This window comes from Patagioenas fasciata, chromosome 1, assembly GCF_037038585.1.
Source record: "Patagioenas fasciata isolate bPatFas1 chromosome 1, bPatFas1.hap1, whole genome shotgun sequence".
In the NCBI taxonomy this organism is placed as follows: Eukaryota; Metazoa; Chordata; class Aves; order Columbiformes; family Columbidae; genus Patagioenas; species Patagioenas fasciata.
In genome coordinates, this window is record NC_092520.1 from 152649109 (window position 1) to 152668616 (window position 19508).

Genomic DNA, 19508 nt, shown 5'->3' on the forward strand with positions numbered 1-19508 from the left:
CTGTGACATTAACTGTGCTAACCTGTAGCGATCACTTACTTGTAAAAAATTAAATATCATTATTTAACAAGAGTCATCCACAGCTAAAATTGTGCAACTGCCTAGAAGATTTTTTTTTTTCAATTGCTTGCAACCTGTCAGCTCATATTTCAACTGAAAAAAAGAATTAGGATCTTGACTAAAAAGCTGCCTGGAGTCAGAGAATAATCCAAGTGTTTTCAGTAGTTGTTCACTGCACAAATGAAAAGGTAACAATCCAGTGTCTCCATCTGCATCTTGATACATGTTGATGTTTTTGACCTAACAAATTAAATAAAAGGCAAACTGTTGGTGACACATTCTTTTGGTCATGAATGTAACTCATATAAAAATGCACCATAATAAAGCTCAGAGAAATGAGAAGGATTTCATTCAGTAGTTCTTCAGTACTTGAATTAACATGTTGATTTCAGCAAACAGGATTATCTTGATTCAGCCACTATCTCTGAAAAAAGAAATCAGTTTTATTTTTTTCTCTTTAGGACATTGTAAGCACTGTAAAGGGTGGGAGGCTGGATATGATTGTTTTGAAGAGGACAGAGTTACTAAAAGATTAAACAAGTGTGAATTTGTTTCAGAAGCATTGTATTTTGATTACAATTTAATGCTTTCTCAGTGTTCTCACACTTTGAAACTTGTGAAAATTATTGTGGTGATTTCCTGCCTAAATCAGAACAATAAAAATATTTTTTTTCCCCATTTTAGTGTACTCGGATTCACTGTAAAAACACACGAATATTAGTTAAGGCTAAACTTCCAGTTAATGTAATTTCTTTTATCCATTTCAAGGGTTTAGTAAATTGGTGAGCTGAAATCTGATATCATTTGAAATAACAACTTCAAGCTCCTTATGCTTTAAGAAAGCTAGGAATAAAAAACAATAAAAGAACAATACACAATGCACTTAGAAATATGGTCCTTTCTTAACATGGCCTGCAAGATAACAGGATGATACTTTCTGTGGTTGGCATTTCTCTTCTGATCTTCATTTGAAGAAACATGTGCCCCTTGCAGGATACTTAACCAGCAAGACATACATCTTGCATTTAGTCAGTACTAGATTTGATTTTTAACGTGATTGTAAAGGTAAATCTCTGAAAGATAACCTAAATACTATGGAAAGTAAATCTGCCAGTCAAAAACATTCGTCATGTTTTTCTTTGGAAGAATTTATAAAGAAGACATGGACTCTTTAGGTTGTGAAACAGCTGAATTTAATACAGTTTAAAATACACATTAAAGGAAATATCAACAGATGACTAGTCTTAAGACATCACTCTCCAAAATACACATTTGTTTTTTCGCATGGAATAATAGCATCTGAAAATCATCAATATTTCCACATTAACTGTGACAGACCACGGCAAATGTAATTTTTGGAGAACTTGATTGACAGCCAAGTGGTTAATGCATTGAATGGAGGTAGCGAATCAGTCCACTAAAGACTCATCTGCCTCCAGATACCTGTAACATCTGACTTCTCAATTAGTTCCTTTCCAAGTCGTCATTACAGAAATAAGTTTATAGCAGCAAATATGCCATATCTTCACTACAGAAGCTCTCCAGGATTTTTTTTCCAGTTTTATATATACGTAATATTCATACACATATAACTGAACACCTGAGAACTACTGGTTCCTCTGCTTGTTTCCCATTTACCCCAAATGACTTTTTGGAAGCCCTCTTCATTTCACCGTTGTAGGTTAAAACACGGGCTGGAAAACTTCTGCTTTGTAGTAACCACATTTCAGTAAGATTGCTCTTCAGTAGATCATGCAGAAATGTAAATTTAGTTTCTAGTCCCACTTAAGTTTTAAGCTTCCTATGGCTAGCAGCACATAAAAGAGGGAAAAGGGTAGATTTCTACAATATACATTGCAGTTGATGATTAGAAAACAATTTTCAAGCAATATACTTTAAACTTCTCCTAGGATTTGTATTTGTTTACAGTGCCCACAATCAGAAACAAGTAGCATAGAGTTGCCATCTACTAACTGTAAATTTCTACTCTTGAAACAAAGACACCCACTTCTGCTCACACCTTCCTCCACAGTTCTTGCAACTTAGCAGGTAGGAGGAATTCAGCCTTAGTGTTTTCCACTGTCTTTAGACTTTCCTAATTGTTTGCAGAATGTACTTTCTCAAGTTTAACACTGATGTCATTAATCAGATTATAACAAGTAAAAAAGTATGGATATGTCCAAAAGGGAAGAGCTGAGGAGATCAAAAGTCTTGGAATGACTTTGAAGTGCTTCTACAGATTGCTTCTATTACAGTATTTTTAATATATCAAACAGTATAAAAATTACAAAATATGGCTAAAAGGTAGCAGGAATATTGCTGCGAGTTTTTAAAATGTTCTAGTGGATGCTGTTACAAACATTACTGAGTTAATGTAATGAGTTCTTTACACAACTTTGAAAATCCCTGTCCCTCTGCAACATTTCCTGTAAGTATAAAGAAACCTAGAATATTCATATATATAAAACATATATTTCTCCACTATCAGGAGTCTTCATGTATTTCTGTTGATATCCTCAAAGAAACTCTCTAAAAGAAAAATAAAACATCAGCGTAAGTTCTCTAATACAGTACAAGGAGATAGATACATATTGTGAGAAGTTAAAAAAAAAAAAAAGGAAGGCTTATTTTTCTTAGACTCTGGCAGTTGTTTTTTTCTGAATTAATAGTTTGGCTTTATGTGAGCGCTGGTTAGGACAAAGACGACAGAATCTTTAAAATCTTTGTCATTGTCAAACACTAACATTGGATTTCAAGCTATTTTATATCTGGGAATTTAAAATGTCTGCATTTCTATTCAGTTTAATTCCATCACTTCCTCTAATTTATTGTGTTCAAAATATTTATATATAGTTAAATTCTCAGTGTTCAACACTTCAGGATCTGTTATCTGAAGTGGACTTATCAACTAATTTAGTCGCTCTGAGGACTACAGCATTGTCTGCAAATATGTATCTCCAAGGGAAGAGTTTGACCTTTGATGAAACAGATACCATCATATATGGAGACATCAGAGAGCAATGGACTGGCAAGAAATACCATTACCTCAAATCTCCCAAAATGGTAAATTTAATGCTGCATGCATTTCTGAATGGTACTTCAAAGTTTCTGTAAGGTTTAGAAGGCAACTATACGCCTTTGAGATAATGCATTGTGTAATTTTGGACAATTACTTAAAAAAAAAAAGTGTTTTGTTCTGCAGAACCCAGCTTTTTGCCTTTTTTTGGGTTGTTTTTCATTTTAATAAGGCAGGGGTGTCAAATTCACTTCACCGGGGGCCACATCAGTCTTGTGGTTGCCTTGGAAGGGCCACATGTAATTTTAGGACTGTATAAAGGTAGGAGCAGTTACATTTATACAGTCCTAAAATTACATTCAGCCTTTTGAAGGGAACCACGAGGCTGATGTGGTCCCCAGAGAAAATAAGTGTGACACCCCTGTAATAAGGGAAAGCCCTACAGCCATGGTCTCTTCAGTACTGTTAGTCAAAAGAAAAAGGTATATAAATGTTTGCTATCAGATAGCAAAATATATGTTAACTCTGAAACCTCAGTTGAAAACTGATTTCTGTATATGCTTATGAAAGTTATGTACAGATTATATATAAGTATTGAGCACTTCCATGCTGAACAAGAACGTAAGATGCAAATAAATTAAAGTTTTACATGATCCAATACCAAACTTCAGTTATATGCGAGATGACTTAGAGGGTTCTCCCTATTTTTCCTCCCTTCCCACCTCCATGAATTCTGGATATGTTTTCCAGCAATTTGGCACAGCACCAATTGTCTCACGTATGTGATCTTGATTATTAGTTTTACAGTTAAGCAAGTGCTTGGATCTAGTTTTTGACTTTCTGGGACTTGTGTGAGGCAAAGGTATATATGAAAGACCTACATATGGCGCACAACACCTACAGTAACTACAAGTGAGTTAGTTCATCTTTGTAATTATGGTATAAAGTAGCAGTTCTCAGTTCTTTCTACCTTAGGCTCTCTACTCCAGTCCTGCAAAGATCCAACTACTTCATGGGGAAAACAAACATCCAGAAGTCTGAGAAGGATAAGGAGATCGAGATCCTCCTAACACCTACAGTAATATCCAGAAGGTTTCGTCCTCAAATGTCTGCAAGTCCCAAGCAATGTTGTTTTTATTTTTTACAAGGTCTTTTGTGACAGTCAAGCCTCACACATTGGTATTTTCAGCAAAAAATCCATGAAACATTGCAGCTAGAACATGCTGTGTAAACAACAAGAGTTAGGAAAGCAGAGCTTGGCAAAGTAATTTCAAGGCATGCCTGTTACAAATTGTGAAAAAGTGTGTTCTTTTTAACTAATCTAATATTTTGTCTTCCTTAAAGTCAGGCTTGATACATCATGAGGTTCAGCTACTCAGACCAGGAGGTTTTGATGTCAATACTTTCCAAAAAGTATTTTATGTTCTTTACATTGTGAGGAAACATACATAAAAATGTGTAATTTTTAAAAAGAAAGGAAAAATCTATGGTTGAAATGTGCTGGATTATTATGGAAAAGCCCTCAGGTAGAAAGAAATGCAGTTTTAGTTGCACCATTTATTTTGGTATTATGTCACCTTTAGAGGGGTGCTCTCTACAAAAAGACTGATTAAAAAAGTAGAGGATATTAATTTACTGAGTAATTTTCAAGAACAGATACCTATTCAACTATCAAACTGATTCATAAAGCTGTTTTTAATGTTTCAAAAACTGGGGGAAAAATATTCATTTGGTAGACGGAAATCAGTTCTGTGACTGACAATTTTTTTTTCTGTATAGCTTTAGTATATTTAGCTGAGTTAAAGAATGGCAATTTTCTATTGCATTTGTTGTTATACAACTCACAGCACTTCTTAGTCACTGTTAAAATATGTAGATACCAACCTGAAAATCTCTAATGAACGTTAGGAAGAAGAAGATAAAACCAAAGGCCACTGTCCATTCACAGATCGCGCTCAACAAATGGTAAGTATAATCCTGATGAAATTAAACATAAAATGAATTTTCAGATAAGCCAGCTAAACAAATATATTGTGGAATGCTATAAAAATAGACAAATATTCTAAGACTTACGACTCATCATCCCAATACCCAGTTGTATAGAAGTCAATTCAGATTTAGTTTTTACAGAATGGTAAGTATAGTTATCGGAATTCCATACGTTCCATGAAGCAATATCTTGTGTGCTAACATAAAAAACAGTACAAGAAAACTACAACTAGCACAAGATCAAAACACAGCTTGAATATAATCTGCATCTGAAAAAATGTAGTTCTTATGTGAGGGATACAAAAATGTCCATATTCAAAACTTCTCCTCAGAGCCACTGAGTGTAGTAGTACTATCCCTTCTAGTAAATTCTCATGATGTTTTAAAAGGTGGGGCTATCCCTGTATGACAGTTCCTGACAAGACCTTTGGTTTTAAGTAAATCATTATAGAAAACTACATAATACGACACAAATAGAAAGGAAAGTGGTTCATAACGTGCTATCAACAAATATCCCATCTATTTCAGTAAAAACTTTTTCTCATCCTTGCATCTCAAGTGAAAAAAAAAAGTAAAACCAAAAAAACAGCACTACAACAACAACAACCAACCAACAAGCCAAGGGGTATATTGTGAAGAATTATCTCACAGCTGCCTTGCCATTCTTTGGTTGAAGTACAGTTGCCAAGTTTGCTTTTATTAAGCTCTTCAAGCAGGATACACTGTCTGCATTATTTAACCTGCCTTTTTAATACCTCCATGTGGAAATTTTGTCCAAAAAGAAAACTTGCCTTTTATAGCTGTCAGTCTGAGAATACTGAAATCAATTAAAATACCTGATATTGATGTTATTATGCTTCAGGTCAGACCCTCAATGTTTATCACAATTGTAAAGACTATTTCATAAAGAATGGTGAGAAAGCTGAGAAAACAGATGTTGTAAAAACCCTCAAAAACCTCAGAATCAAATTGGTCCACTTTTGTTTCATGTATGAAGTTCATTTTCCAGAAATATGACTGTAAAAGGAAGTAGAACAACTCACTTCCAGATTATTTTTTTCTACCATTTCTTCTATGGGTAAGTTTCAAATGCTCGGTTAAAATGAAAGTCTAACTCTCTCAAGACTGACCCATCCATCACAAGTTTTGTTACCCAAGCCACAGACAGTTTTCTAATGAAAAAATGACGGGAAACCAGCATTGCACAAGTTGGTGAGATTTTACAAATCTGTTCACGATAATACACTACTCAAAGTCTCTGAAGAGTCTGTGATGCTACATACTTTTAGATAAACATAACAGCCTACCCCAAATAATATGTTACCAGGAAACCTAATGAGGTTTTACCTTTTCACCTGGAGTCCAATCAATTTTTGTCATGGAAATTCGTGAAGCAAACACAATCACTGGGGAAAACAGTGTAAAGAAAACTATAAAAGTTTAGTAATAGTGAAAATGTCTGCTTACAAAAAAATAGCCCATCTTCCCATTTTGTAACACAGGTGGTCCTGAACAACCAAAATATCAAATCAAAGTATTATGAATACAAGTAAATTAAACACATTATTGAAAGATAACTGACAGCAGCAATGAAACCAAATTTCTGCACAAATACACATTTCTGTGAGGCCTTCCAAAGTACAAAGTGTAAGGGGAGACACTCCAAAACTTAGATCATATTCTTGATTGAGAACTGTGGGAGCAGAGTCCTGCATTGTTTGAAGGGGAACCGCATTGGTTTCTATTGGTCCACAATAGGTGTCTTGGTATATTTGTACAACTTTCCCTCAGGACTGGGGCCCTCTTTAAAATCCCTTGCAAAACTGCTGAAACTAAAAGCAGGCTGTAGCTGGCTGGCTGATGTGATGAGCTGCTGCAACCACTTTTCAACACTGGCAGATCACCTAAAGACCAATAAAATAAATGGGATGGTTCTAATTTCAGCAGGCTGTGGGAAAAGCCAGTAAGTGTGCTGAATGTGTCTCTAGGGGAGGCATTTAATGAAGCCAAGCACTGACCAACATGATCAAAAGCATCTGCTTAGAATTGAAGGAAATCTTGTGTATGCCATCTGTATTTTGTATATCTGTGTGTCAGGTTCATTTTAGAAGCAATGCCCCCTCTTGCAAGCCTTTCTCCATACCCTCCTTCAAATAAATGAGGTTGGATAGTTGGTCTAGCTTTATTATCATGTGATCCTATGAAGAACACTGGGGCATTAGATTCAAACATACTACTGAAAGAAGATACAGCTTTTTAGAAGACCCTGAAACTCTTCATTATGCTATTAATGGTGTCTCAACATGCTATATGCATTATTATGCGATATTAGAGAGCCCTAAGAAAAGATCATAAGCTCATTTTCATCCTTCATCAGCAATAGTTTAACTTAAAAGGAAAATCATGAACACATAAAGGGAAAACTGTGGGATACACCGTAAAGGATACTAGGAATGAAGGCAATGCATGATATTACAGATATGGCCATCCTCACGTGACACACAAAATAGGTGTTCCATTGTGGACAGGACTTGTAGGAGATTATAGACTGCAGTGTAATATATACAACACCCGAGCCAAATGCCACCAAAGCTCCTATGTCATGGACACTGGGAACAGCCAGCTCCTAGAAAGAGAATCAGCACAATGGTTAGCTGCTACTGTTTGTAGAGTGGTAGGAAGCAATATGCCCTGAGAAAACTGATGGCCACATTAACACTGAGCACATACAAGCAGTGGGAAACAGACCCTTCTCCAAACAGTTTACACAGGGAAGGTGAAAAAAAACAGAGAAAGAGTAGCTCAGAGAGGTAAACTAACCATATCAAAAGCCACCAGGTCGTACTCCTTTCTCATGCTCACATAAAAACATAGATCAGTTTTAGTGCTGTTCAACAGTTGGTCTATTACCACAAACAGGAAATGGCTTATGTTTTTCTTAAGAAGTTCTTATACCTCCTTTTTCCCTTTATCCTGCTGATTCTTTTGCATTAAAAGACTAATCTGCATTTTGTGGCCATATTCTAACTAACGGTAAAGTTTCATGGGAGCTATTCTAAATAGTGACTGCTATATCTCTGTCCTCCACCGTCCAGTGGCCAGCCACAAAGCTCCAGGAAGTAAGTCCACAGAAAATTAGTTATATATGAAAAAAAAAAAAAAAAAAGTGTTACTTAAAATTAGCTCTTAATACAAAGGTCTTACACTGCCAGTCTCTTGAATTATTCAGCCCTTCTACTCACATTCAGCCTTTTCACTCACATTTACTCCCCACATCATCAGACACTTTTACTCAAGTTCCACAACAGGTGAAAGTGTGTATAAAATTCCAGTATCACTATAAGTGGCCCATTTTTTGTAATACCCTACCTATGGAAAATTGTCTTCTTTAAAACACAAACAAGTAGAATACCCAGTAACAAAACTGATGAAGGTTCCAGAGAAACTATTATATTCTAAATGCTTTAAAAAATTACAAATACAAAGCTATGCCACCCGTGAATCCAATATCAGACAAGTGATCTAGCTTTAAAGCTCCTTTCTGTCACCAGAGTATAGCAAAACATGCTATGATGTGACCTACTACAGTTCTATTATAGTGATTCATGGAAACACATCTATATCCTTTCATTACATAATTTAACATCTTTCCTGCCTGGAGGCGACTTTTGTCTCTGTCTTGTAATGGTGAAGGTGTTCATATGGTCTTTTAAGTTATTTTTCCCTGTGCTTTTCTTTCTGTTCTTTCAATTTTATCGCTCTGATACATGAAGTTCTGTCAGATTTTAAAGCATGCTCCTCACACAGGTATTTTAAGTGGCATCTCATCTATACTTGCATTTTCTTCTCCTCTGTTCCACTTTTTACCTTCCATATAGGATTGACAGGATTTGGTATGGAAAGCATTAAGCAAGCTTAACTGTTTGCTTTTGCATTTAGCCCCATGCACAATACACAGAGCTTTTCTAACATGGCTCTCATGATTGCTTCTATAAAACTGCCACAGCTTCCCTAAAAAGCCTACCACACTCAACCCCTACAGAACCTGGGAAATGTTGTGACATCCGCTATGGTAAATCTCCGAAGCTTTCTAGTCAAAGACAGGAAGATCTCTCTTTATTCACCTGTAATGTCTAACAGACAAAAATAAGACTGCTAAGACCTAGGTTCTCACTTTGCCTTATTCATTAAGTGCTATGGGATTTTTCCTTCCATATCCAATTATCTTCTTAAAGCTAACTCTCCACTGTCTTTCATTTCTGTATTTCAAATATTGTGTTATTTAGAATAGAGAACAAGGATTTTATTCATGACCATTACTTATCTTCTCAGAAACTCTTTTGCTTTCAGAGGACGCACTCCTACTGTTTTCTCCCACCTCGTTCCTCACTTTTGCTAAGTGTTCAGAGACCAGTACCGTTAAAACCCCACGCTACCTACAATATCTTGAAGCAAAAAAGAGTGAAAAAAATTTCCTTACAAATAATTATGCTACTTAAAAGACTCACCACAAATTGCACTAGATTTGAGTAAATAAAAGTAAACCTTAAATATTTCCAGTAAAATTTCACACCGAAGCCTTTTAAACAAACTAGATATTTTGCCTTGAGGAAAGAGAAAATGAATTGATGCCCAACAGTGTCAATCAGCTGTACTACAGGATGCAGGTATGGTCTTGGCTTACCTGCTGGGGAAAAAAAAAGTGTAAAGGAACAAACAGGTAGGGCACATGAATCTGAATTTTCTGCATGACCCACTGATCAGAGGGACTAGACTGCTAAAGAAATAATTCCAGCTTTGCTTTGGTCTCCTGGCTTGAAACTACCACTTGACCTTGAGCAAATTTTACAGCCTCTTCATTTCTCAGTTATTTCCACTGGTAAATGGGGACAAGAGTGTACTGTTCACTAGTTGTACGTTATGCAGTTAAAAGTCTGAAGACTTGTAAGCCACCATTTCCATCTTCCTGGGCATTTAAGCATGCTCAAAAATCTGCTTGCTAGGTCAGATCCTTAGCTAGATTAGGATTATTACCATGTTCTGAACCCCTTCTACAAACTGCACCTAACATGCAAAGTAAGGTCAAAGCGGAGGAAAGAGAAATCAGGTGAGAAAGGAGTTTATGAACAGGTAATGAGAGACAACAGAGACACGATAAGAACCAATGCTAGAACTGTCAAGGGGCTCCTTTGGAAACTTTAGGATCAAAATTTCTGCTTCCCTGAATCTCCCAAATTATTTTGCATTCCTGATTTTTCTTTTCCTTTTTGAAGCTCAGTTTGTTTTCTGTTTCAGTCAAGCAACACTGTTCCCCATCATCTAACTTTTTTTATGCCACATATAAATCTAATCAACGAGAGTACATATATTTAAAAGTAGATTAGCATGCTTAGAATAGCCTGTAGTGCCTGTAGTGTTTGCAATCCACACACACTGCCTGGAGATAAAAATAAAAAGAGCAAGATATCAGACTAAGGTAGAATTTTGTGTCTGAAAATACCATGTCAATTACATGCAAAATTGTATTGGCTGCTGAAGCCCTGACAATCTTTACTTTCAATTTCTCTGTATGTTGTCAGGTCACTATATTAGCACAACAGTATTCACTAAAATGTCTCTCAAGGAAGACCATCCTTTAGAAGAAATAATTCATCTGTTTCCACAGATTTAAAGGGAATATCTCAAACTACCTGCCAATTAAACTTGACTTCATTCTCAGCTGAAGTTTTCAGTGCAATTGTCCTAATAATTCCCTGTGTCAGAATCTATCCTTTTATAATGAGAAGTCTTATCCTTTTTGGCAAATTAATCAGGAATTCTACGTGTCTCTATCAAAAGACTTAACGTGTTATTATGCCACCTCCTACAGACTCAAAACAATGGGCTTATATTGTGTTCAATGTTCTAACCTGTCAGCTAAGTCTAGTTTATTCTGTAGAAAATGTTGCTAATGCACGTGTCATCATTCAGGTAACAATACAGGTGCTTTTGCTAGTCTGACTTATTCTTCCCTACCTAACTGTAAGCAAACTAAATTGCGAATAGCAAAGTCTTTTTACAGTAAAACTTCCATAGTAATTGTTTTTACAGCAAAAGCATCTGTATTAAGTTTTTTTCTAGTACAGACATGTTACAAGACAAGCACACACCAAACCCCTTACTGACATAACTGTACAAGCAAAAAAATCTAGTTTATAGAGAGAAAGAAAATCTGTCTTTTTAAAGCTACTGAAAAAAAGACAGGAGCAAGAAACACATTTTTACTCCATTTGCCAAGTATCCACATTGGAATAATGTGAACTACTCTGATCTATTTGATTTTTTGACTGGTAAAACTGTAGCTTAATTTATGATATGAAATAAGTGGCCATACCTGAAAAGTTGCAACTATGCCCATTCCAGTACAGCCCATCAACCCAATACATAATGAAAACATGTTGCATGAAGACCCAACGAAGTGTGATGACTCATTTTGCTTCTCTATTAATAAATATCTGATGCACATTGTAATTACAGCTGAAAAACAAAAAATACATATTGTGTTAAATGATCATGTGTTTTTTACATTTTAACACCTTTGCTCTATCTGAACCAATACATACCTAAAAGTGCTGAAATATTGATCATAAAACCAAAGATACCACTCTCTGGAGGTTTAGTTCCAGTGTCACTAAAGCAGGAAGACAGAAGAAATTAAAAGTTAATGGAGATCTGTGAAATATAAATGAGACTTACAAATGAAACCCCAAGAGAAATGTAACCTGAGTGAACTGCTGCTATATGCATAAGACATTTAAAAATACAAACTGGAATGTTGCCTGCTGCACATTTAAGCTTCATTTTTAGTACTGATGTCTCCTTTTAGAACGGAATTGTACTTTTAGAGCATACTATCTGAACTATATTTCTTCCTTTTCTGTACACAATATGCAGAGATGTGGCGGATGTGACATGGGGTAAGAGTGTCGACCTGCTTGAGGGCAGGAAGGCTCTACAGAGGCACTTGGACTGGCTGGATTGATGAGCTGAGGCCAATTGTATGAGGTTTAACAAGGTCAAGTGTCAGATCTTGCACTTGGGTCACAACAACCTCAGGCAGCGCTACAGGCTCGGGGAAGAGTGACTAGAAAGCTGACTGATGGAAAGGGATCTAGGGGTGTTGGTCAAAAGCCAGCTGAACATGAGCCAGTAGTGTGCCCAGGTAGCCAAAAACGCCAACAGCACCCTGGCTTGTATCAGGAACAGTGTGGACAGCAGGACTAGGGAAGTGATTGTCCCACTGTACTGGGCACCCGTGAGGCCCCACCTTGAATCCTGTTTTCAGTTTTGGGCCCCTCACTACTAGAAAGACGTTGAGGTGCTGGAGAGAGTTCAGAGAAGGGAAACGAAGCTGGTGAAGGGTCTGGAGCACAAGTCTGATGAGAAGTGGCTGAGGGAACTGGGGCTGTTTAGCCTGGAGAAAAGGAGGCTGAGGGGAGACCTTATCGCTGTCTACAACTACCTGAAAGGAGGTTGTAGCATGGAGGGTGTCATTCTCTTCTCCCAGGTAACAGGAGACAGGACAGGAGGAAATTGCCTCAAGTTGCACCAGGGGAGGTTTAGATTGGATATAAGGAAAAATTTATTCATGGAAAGGGTTGTCAAGCACTGGAACAGGCTGCCCAGGGAAGTGGTTGAGTCACCGTCCCTGGAGTGTTTAAAAGACACATAGATGAGGTTCTTAGGGACATGGTTTAGATGTGGACTTGGCAGTGTTGGGTTAACGATTGAACTTGATGATCTATAAGGTCTTTTCCAACCCAAATGATTCTATGATTGTATGATGATTCTACGACAGAGCAATACTTTGTTCGTGAATGATATAAATGATGACATAAATGACATTTTAGAAATTAAGTTTCTTTTATTTGGTAAACTAACACTGTGATAGAGTAAACAATATCTAATGTAATTCACTATCCTAATATGTGAGAGAATTTGGCTTGGTTTCCTGATTTGTTTGAAAGGACTTTACCCAAGGAGAGCAACTGCATTCCAATGCCTGGGAGCATTCCTAGGCACTGTTTAACTTACTAATGTAGACACAGCTTAAGAGTACTCTAGGTCCAAGGTGTTGTAAGTATTTTCTGCTGAAGCAATTCACCCTCACATGGGATAATTAGAAGTTCATTGGCGAGACACAGTGTGAGTGTGAAAATATCCACAGAACATATACATACATGCATACATACTATGAAAAACTTCATATACACAAAATATATGTTATGTAGGAAATGGAATGCCTTCATCATAGAATCCTTTTCCCTCTCTTCTTTACAGATGTGCAAACACTCCCACAAACATCCACACTGGAGAGTGCCCTTTCCTTGCAGGAAGGACATATTCCTGGGAGTATGTGGATTCAATTCCCCTCAAGCAGGACTCTTCTATACAAGGTGAGTGCTCTGTTGAAATAAGAATACTGCAATGCCATCAACTCTTTACACTATTTTTTCTTCTCTGAAGTACACTGAGTTGAGGATATCTCTTTGATCAGCCTCTGTTGGTCAAGCCAATGGAAAACATGTAGCTCACAAATCTTTACAGAATTTGGGTATTATTGTAACCAGTACGAAGAGGCACAATTGCGTATGCAAACAGAGACACTCAAGGAACTCTACTGTCAGGAATGTAAACACACGGGGATTTTAGCTAATGCCAAAGTTCAGTGGAAACCAAGCAAAGATCCTGAGAATGAAACTTTCTCTTAGGTGTATGATGGGACAAGTAGGTACTTTTTTTTTTATGTGATGCAAGAAGATGAATATTCTTCATTCCAACAGTGAGGCCAGATTAGTTTCCAGTGGTAAACTTCTGCACCTATTACCTAGTGCAGCCAAAATTACAAGTGTTCAGCATGTATGCCTCTGTTCCTAACACCCATAAGAAAAAGCACTCTCTACAGAAGTAATCTTTCTTAATGAGTTTTTGACAATTTTGTTAACTTTAAGCCAAAAAGGTATGACCTCATCAAAATAATAAATTTTTTAGAAATTATATTCTCTCACAATCCCCTTCTATGTTACAGAAGGATTTGTGTAATCAGTTGCTAAGATGATTTATCCAGAATAGGAGGAAGCTTAGGGTGAAGGGAGAGTCCTTTTCTATGAAAAGCTCATGCAAAAAATAGAGAAAAATCCTGTATTTCTTTTGACTAGATTGGTTCCAAATTCTCAGACAACAAAAGCTTGGATCAGGCTTTTAGACAAGTCTTTACAACTTCTCAGGCATTGAGAGTCCCTATTCATCTGTATTTTCTTGCTCTAATGCTTTCTGAAAACCTGCTCCAGCTTGTATTCTGTGTTAGTCTTGTTGTTCTTTGATAGGGGAATTGATGAAAATGGTACAGTAACTCTAATTTTTGTGTATGCCACTTCTGAAAATCATCTTAATCCATTCTTCATTTAGCTAATTTTTTAACCTTGAATGTCACACCTTTTCCTCATCTTTCTGGAGTGTTTTCATAAATCTGACAAAGGACTCAATTTAAAAAATAGGCCTCTTGTGACAAACTTGAAGGACTTTTGCAAATCAGAAGCTGCTCTATGCTAAGTACAGGACTGTGATCACTTCAAAGCTTTTGGAAAACTTTAGGTGAGAAGAGAATGGAATCGGCACATGCAAAGAAAGCCATTTGCAGTTCTTGAAACACTTCACATCATAAGAGCAATGCAAACAGCCTGAAATGGCGCTGAACTCCATTTGTTTTTTAATTAAAGCTTTTCTCAAGCTAAAGCTTTACAGGTGAATTTTGCTATTGTTGACTTTTAAACCAAACAATCTTAGATATATGGTTTCAAGAAATTTCATACCAAGAATACTGTATCATATCTACAATGTATTTACAAAGTATTGCACTGTACTTCTAAGGACACAAACTTTGTAATGCCATACTTTCCACTAAAAAATACCTGGAGCTAAATTAAGATGTAGGTACATTTTTGTTCTACTTCTGGTCTGTTGCTTTGGAAAAAAAAAAATAGTATTTGTGACAGTTACTTTCTTTTCATGAATAATAAAAAAGCAAATGGCAGGTATGAAACAAGAACATGTCCTCACTTATTTGCAATGGTGCATAGGTAAGTACAACCACCATGGAATAGATGAGGAACCCCATATGAAAATGACAGCAGTTGTGTCACTGTCTCGGGTCGGTGAATTCTACAGTCAAACAGCCTTCTGAAGAATGGAAAGACAAGAAGTAGAGGAGACAGGGAACAAATATTTTAGAGCCTGAAGAGTCATTATCACTAAATTTTCTTCATAGCCATCCAAACTGAAGTCCCAAAATTTTAACCTAGGAAGACTGTATTCTGCCTATGGGGATCCTCACTGATCCAGAGGTACTAACTGGCAGCAAATATCTTAAGGAAAACTCCCTTTGCTCTTTCACTGAGAATTCAAACCACCAAACAGGCATCCAGCACAGCCAAATTAGTCTGGATTTTGAGTAGTATGAGCAAAAGAACTGATTTGGGCACAACTTACTAATCTTTAGTCCTCAGCTGCTAGAAAACACAAAATGATATTTATTTTTATCTACCCATAAACGTATTTATATGGTTTGCTTGAGACATTAGCACAGTTTCAATGACAAATTTAGATGTGGTCTTTCACTGTGATAGCTGTTACACAGTAAATAAAATTAACAAGTTATCTCAAGGCATACACAGGCTACTTGAGGAATGTAAACAAGAATTACAGAAATGTTGAACTGAAATTGATCAACATTTTTCTCCTTTGTGTAACTGGAATTTCCCCATACAAGCTCTATTTAATTTTTATAGTTCATTTTAAGGTATTGCACAACTGAAATGTTGCAACATTCTTCCTCTTTCTTTTTATCAGTCTAAGTTTCACTAAATCACGTTCTTAATCCCATGATTCAGATGCTCAGGCTGAAGCAATGACTGCAAAGTAATATGAACTATGTTTTGACTATCGGCCTGAGTACTTAGAAGGAATCATCATATTAGTCCCAAGTGCACCTTCTACAAAGATCATATGCTTAGACCATGCACATTCAGAATTATTACAGGTTGTTCACCAACAGCCAATGTATATCCTTAGTCCAAATGTTTTGTTAAAAGGATGTAAAATAAACAAGACATCTGTCTTTTGAAAAACTTAACTAGCAAATGCAGAGGACCTGAAACATGAATGGGTTGGAGATTTTTTGCATCACTGACATGGCCTCATCTGTTTTGTTGTTTTTCTAGGGTATTGTGATTACTTAGTTAAAGGATAAGAATGATTTTTTCAGTGAGATGTTCAGTTAGATTGATAACTATGGCAGCTGTGATACATTCATCAGAGTTATGCATCTGTGACTTGTAGGTTTAGTCTACCTCTTTTAAAAGAATGACACAAGATATCTGGGCTGTCAAAAACTTAACTGTAAACACAATTATACAGAAAAAAACTTCCTGTTTTCTCATATATTTTATTGAAGGACATGGATTCAACATAAGAAACATCATTTGCCAAATGTCTTACTACAGGACCTCAAAATCCTTCAGAGCACCAACCATGTATTGAGCATGGACACAGTTATATCAAATGGTTTATTTTTCTTGGTTAAAAATGCGCAAATGGCACTGGTTACAAGCACTTTTGTGTCAGTAAAACTGTGTATACAGTCAAGGAAGATCATGAGTACCACCATTATTATTAAGGCAATAGGTTATTTGTGCATGTACAAGAACAAGGCTTTCTAAGAGCTGAGTCCAGATTTGGGCAATCTTAAAAATTGCTAACATAAGCATGAAGCCCATCTTTCTTTGGCTCAGTTTGAATGAAGCTCAACTTCCTTGTGGGTCGTGGTATCATAGAGAATTGTGCTTAAACGACTAAGGTTATGGAAAAGAGATGCCAGCCATCTCTTGGGGAGCCGCTTACACACATTGTTCCTATGCTGAAATGTTAAAAAAGCATGTTTGTGGGGTTGTGTGTCCTACAAAAGCTATTGTAGGGTTTCGAGTCCTGTCACCATCTGGTGTACTCTGGCCCAGCTCTTGAACTACACAAACAGAACTACATTTCCACCACTTACTCCATCAGTTTTGCTAGGAATTGGGCCTCCAGCTGACTCCAGCAGAAAACTGTTTCAGCTCCTTTCTACCACATCTGTCAGCGTTCGGGTCCCGTGGCTCTCAGAGAGTCCTGGGTGCTACAGGTAGTGATCGGTGACAGGAGAGGGTCCCTGCTCTGCCCTCCCACTCACGGGGAGGCCCTGCCACCGCTGCTTCTCCTCCTCCGGGGAGCCCCACATCCGTGCCGGGGGGCTCGTCTCCAGCAGCGATGGGAAGTAACCGCGCAGCCGTCGGAGGGGGAGCCCCTCAGCATCTCCGGGCTAAGCCGCCGCCGCCTCAAAGCCCCCGGCCGTCACCCCCCAATCCTGCCGTCACCCCCCGCCTCACCTGATGTAGGGGACGAGAGGCTCGACGTGCCCGGCCAGCACGGCGATCACATAGGAGATGATGAAGGCGGCCGAGGACCAGCTGACGAGCAAAGCAGGGACGAAAGCCACGCCGGGCATGCAGCACAGCATTGCCGGTGGCTGCGCTGCCCGGGCCATTGGCAGCTTGGGCGGGAGCGCCCGGCCGGGCTCTGTGGCGACGCCCTGAAGTCACGGACCGTGACCGAGGACTTGCGGGACGCTCACACACACACACACTCACACGGGCCGGCTCTCACCCTCCCGCCTCACACGTGTCTTCCCCTGCCGGGCAGCGGCGCTGCCACCACCGGCAGCCGCGGAGATTTCCCGCCGCCCGCCGCCGTCCCTTCACTTTCGTTTCGCCTCAGCGCTCCCCCGGGGGGCAGCGACAGCGCCCGCCCCGCCCCTCCCGCCGCGGCTAACGGCCACTAACGGCTATAACGGCCCGGCTGGCTGCTCCCGGGCGCGGGGGAACCAGGGGACCGGCCGCTTTTTCGCGGCAGCTCGAAGCGATTCGGAGAGTTTCTTGTCGACGCCCGAAAAGCTTTCCCACAGTCCCATCCCCAGAGGGCTCGGTCGCCACTCGTGCGGCCACGGCGCCGGAAATGCCAATTGGTTCAGAGATCCTGAGGTGCGAAGGTCTCATTGTGGAGTCCTACGCGGTACAAAACTCACCCAACTTGGACTTGCATTTAAAGAACATAATGTAGCCTTGTTTTGCACATCTTCTGGAGGATTCGCTTTTTTCACACGCTTAGAGGGAAACCACAGTTCCAATTCTAAATCATGCTGTGTTCCGCATTTTTGCGTGGGTTTAACCTGAAGCCATGGACAATCTGTCAAGGTTGTTTCTGTTTCCTTTGACTGTTCATATTTATCTGCCTTCCAAACTTACTTCCAAATGCATGGTCACCATTCTGAAACACAGAGTAATATGTGCATACTCCACATCTCGCCTTTCGTCTCCTTGAAAATTTATTGGGAGTCTTGTCTTTGTACCTTCAGTAGAATGTTCTGAGTTGGAAGGAACACACCAGGATCATTGAGTCCAACTCCTGTCCCTGCACAGGACAACCCCACAGTTCACACCATGTGTCTGAGGGCTTGTCCAGTCTCTTCTTGAACACTGTCAGGGTTGGGGCCATGACACCTCCCTGGGGAGCCTGTTCCAGTGCTCCACCACCCTCTGGGTGAAGAACCTTTTCCTAATGTCCAACCTAAACCTCCCCTAGCGAGATCTGCGCCTTGTATGTACGTACACATTCCCTGTGGTAGAAGCGTACTAAGTCAGAAGGTGAGTATGCCTTTCAAGGTATTGGGAAGTGAGATAGAAATTTAATAAAAGGACTCGAGACTGCATACATTGGTGGAAGTACTGAAAAGTAACCAAATAAATTATTCTACCGCTAACACTGGAGGTACTCTACACACTATGCCTTTTGGCAGTAGCGTGGTGCTCACATTCTTAATATATAACTTGAGTCTAATAATTCACTGCTACTTCATGAACTCAAGCACTTGAAAAAAAAGTCCATCTCCATATTGACTAATACTTCTGTATTGCTCTGAAAGAAAGGAATTTTAGGTATAAGGAAAGCAAAAGTTTGTGAAAACAAAACAAAAGCAACACAAATTCATACTTGACCTTTCTGTAGGTAATCTGTCATCTAGTAATTTAAGTAGCAGAACTTTATAGCTGACAGAAAGCATTCATTTCTTTTCAAGTTAGAAATGCAAAAATAATGGAACAAAATTTCTGTTTGAGCTGTCTTAATATTTACATCGTTGTTTTATTCCCTTGAAACAGCAAATTAAAAGAAATACTATACTGGCACTATATCTAGTCTCTTTGCTAAATAAATGGACTGCAGATATATATCAATGTTCACTAGATTTATGGAAGTAGCATTTGACAATATTTTGCCAGTAACGTAGTATTCCATTTTGATTCTTTGTTGAAAGAGG

The 19508-nt window shown here is 38.4% G+C and overlaps 1 protein-coding gene across 1 annotated transcript; it reads right to left on the reverse strand.

Moving 5' to 3' along the window:
* Positions 1-1236: 1236 nt before the first annotated feature.
* Positions 1237-18082, reverse strand: DRAM1 (DNA damage regulated autophagy modulator 1). The gene is made up of 7 exons (XM_065846907.2): positions 17524-18082; positions 11668-11735; positions 11439-11581; positions 7514-7691; positions 6413-6471; positions 4961-5053; positions 1237-2589 (listed from the first exon to the last, which is right to left on the reverse strand). Exons 1-7 carry the CDS (start codon positions 17679-17681, stop codon positions 2545-2547), a joined length of 744 nt encoding a protein of 247 aa, XP_065702979.2. The 5' UTR covers positions 17682-18082; the 3' UTR covers positions 1237-2544.
* Positions 18083-19508: the final 1426 nt, after the last annotated feature.

Coding starts and splice junctions, on each gene's coding strand:
- DRAM1 (XM_065846907.2), bottom strand. CDS start 17,681: ATGGCCCGGGCAGCGCAGCCACCGGCAATGCTGTGCTGCATGCCCGGC. Junction 11,582..11,667: donor CAATATTTCAGCACTTTTAG/GTATGTATTGGT, acceptor TTTGTTTTTCAG/CTGTAATTACAATGTGCATC. Junction 5,054..6,412: donor ATTGGACTCCAGGTGAAAAG/GTAAAACCTCAT, acceptor TAATTTCATCAG/GATTATACTTACCATTTGTT.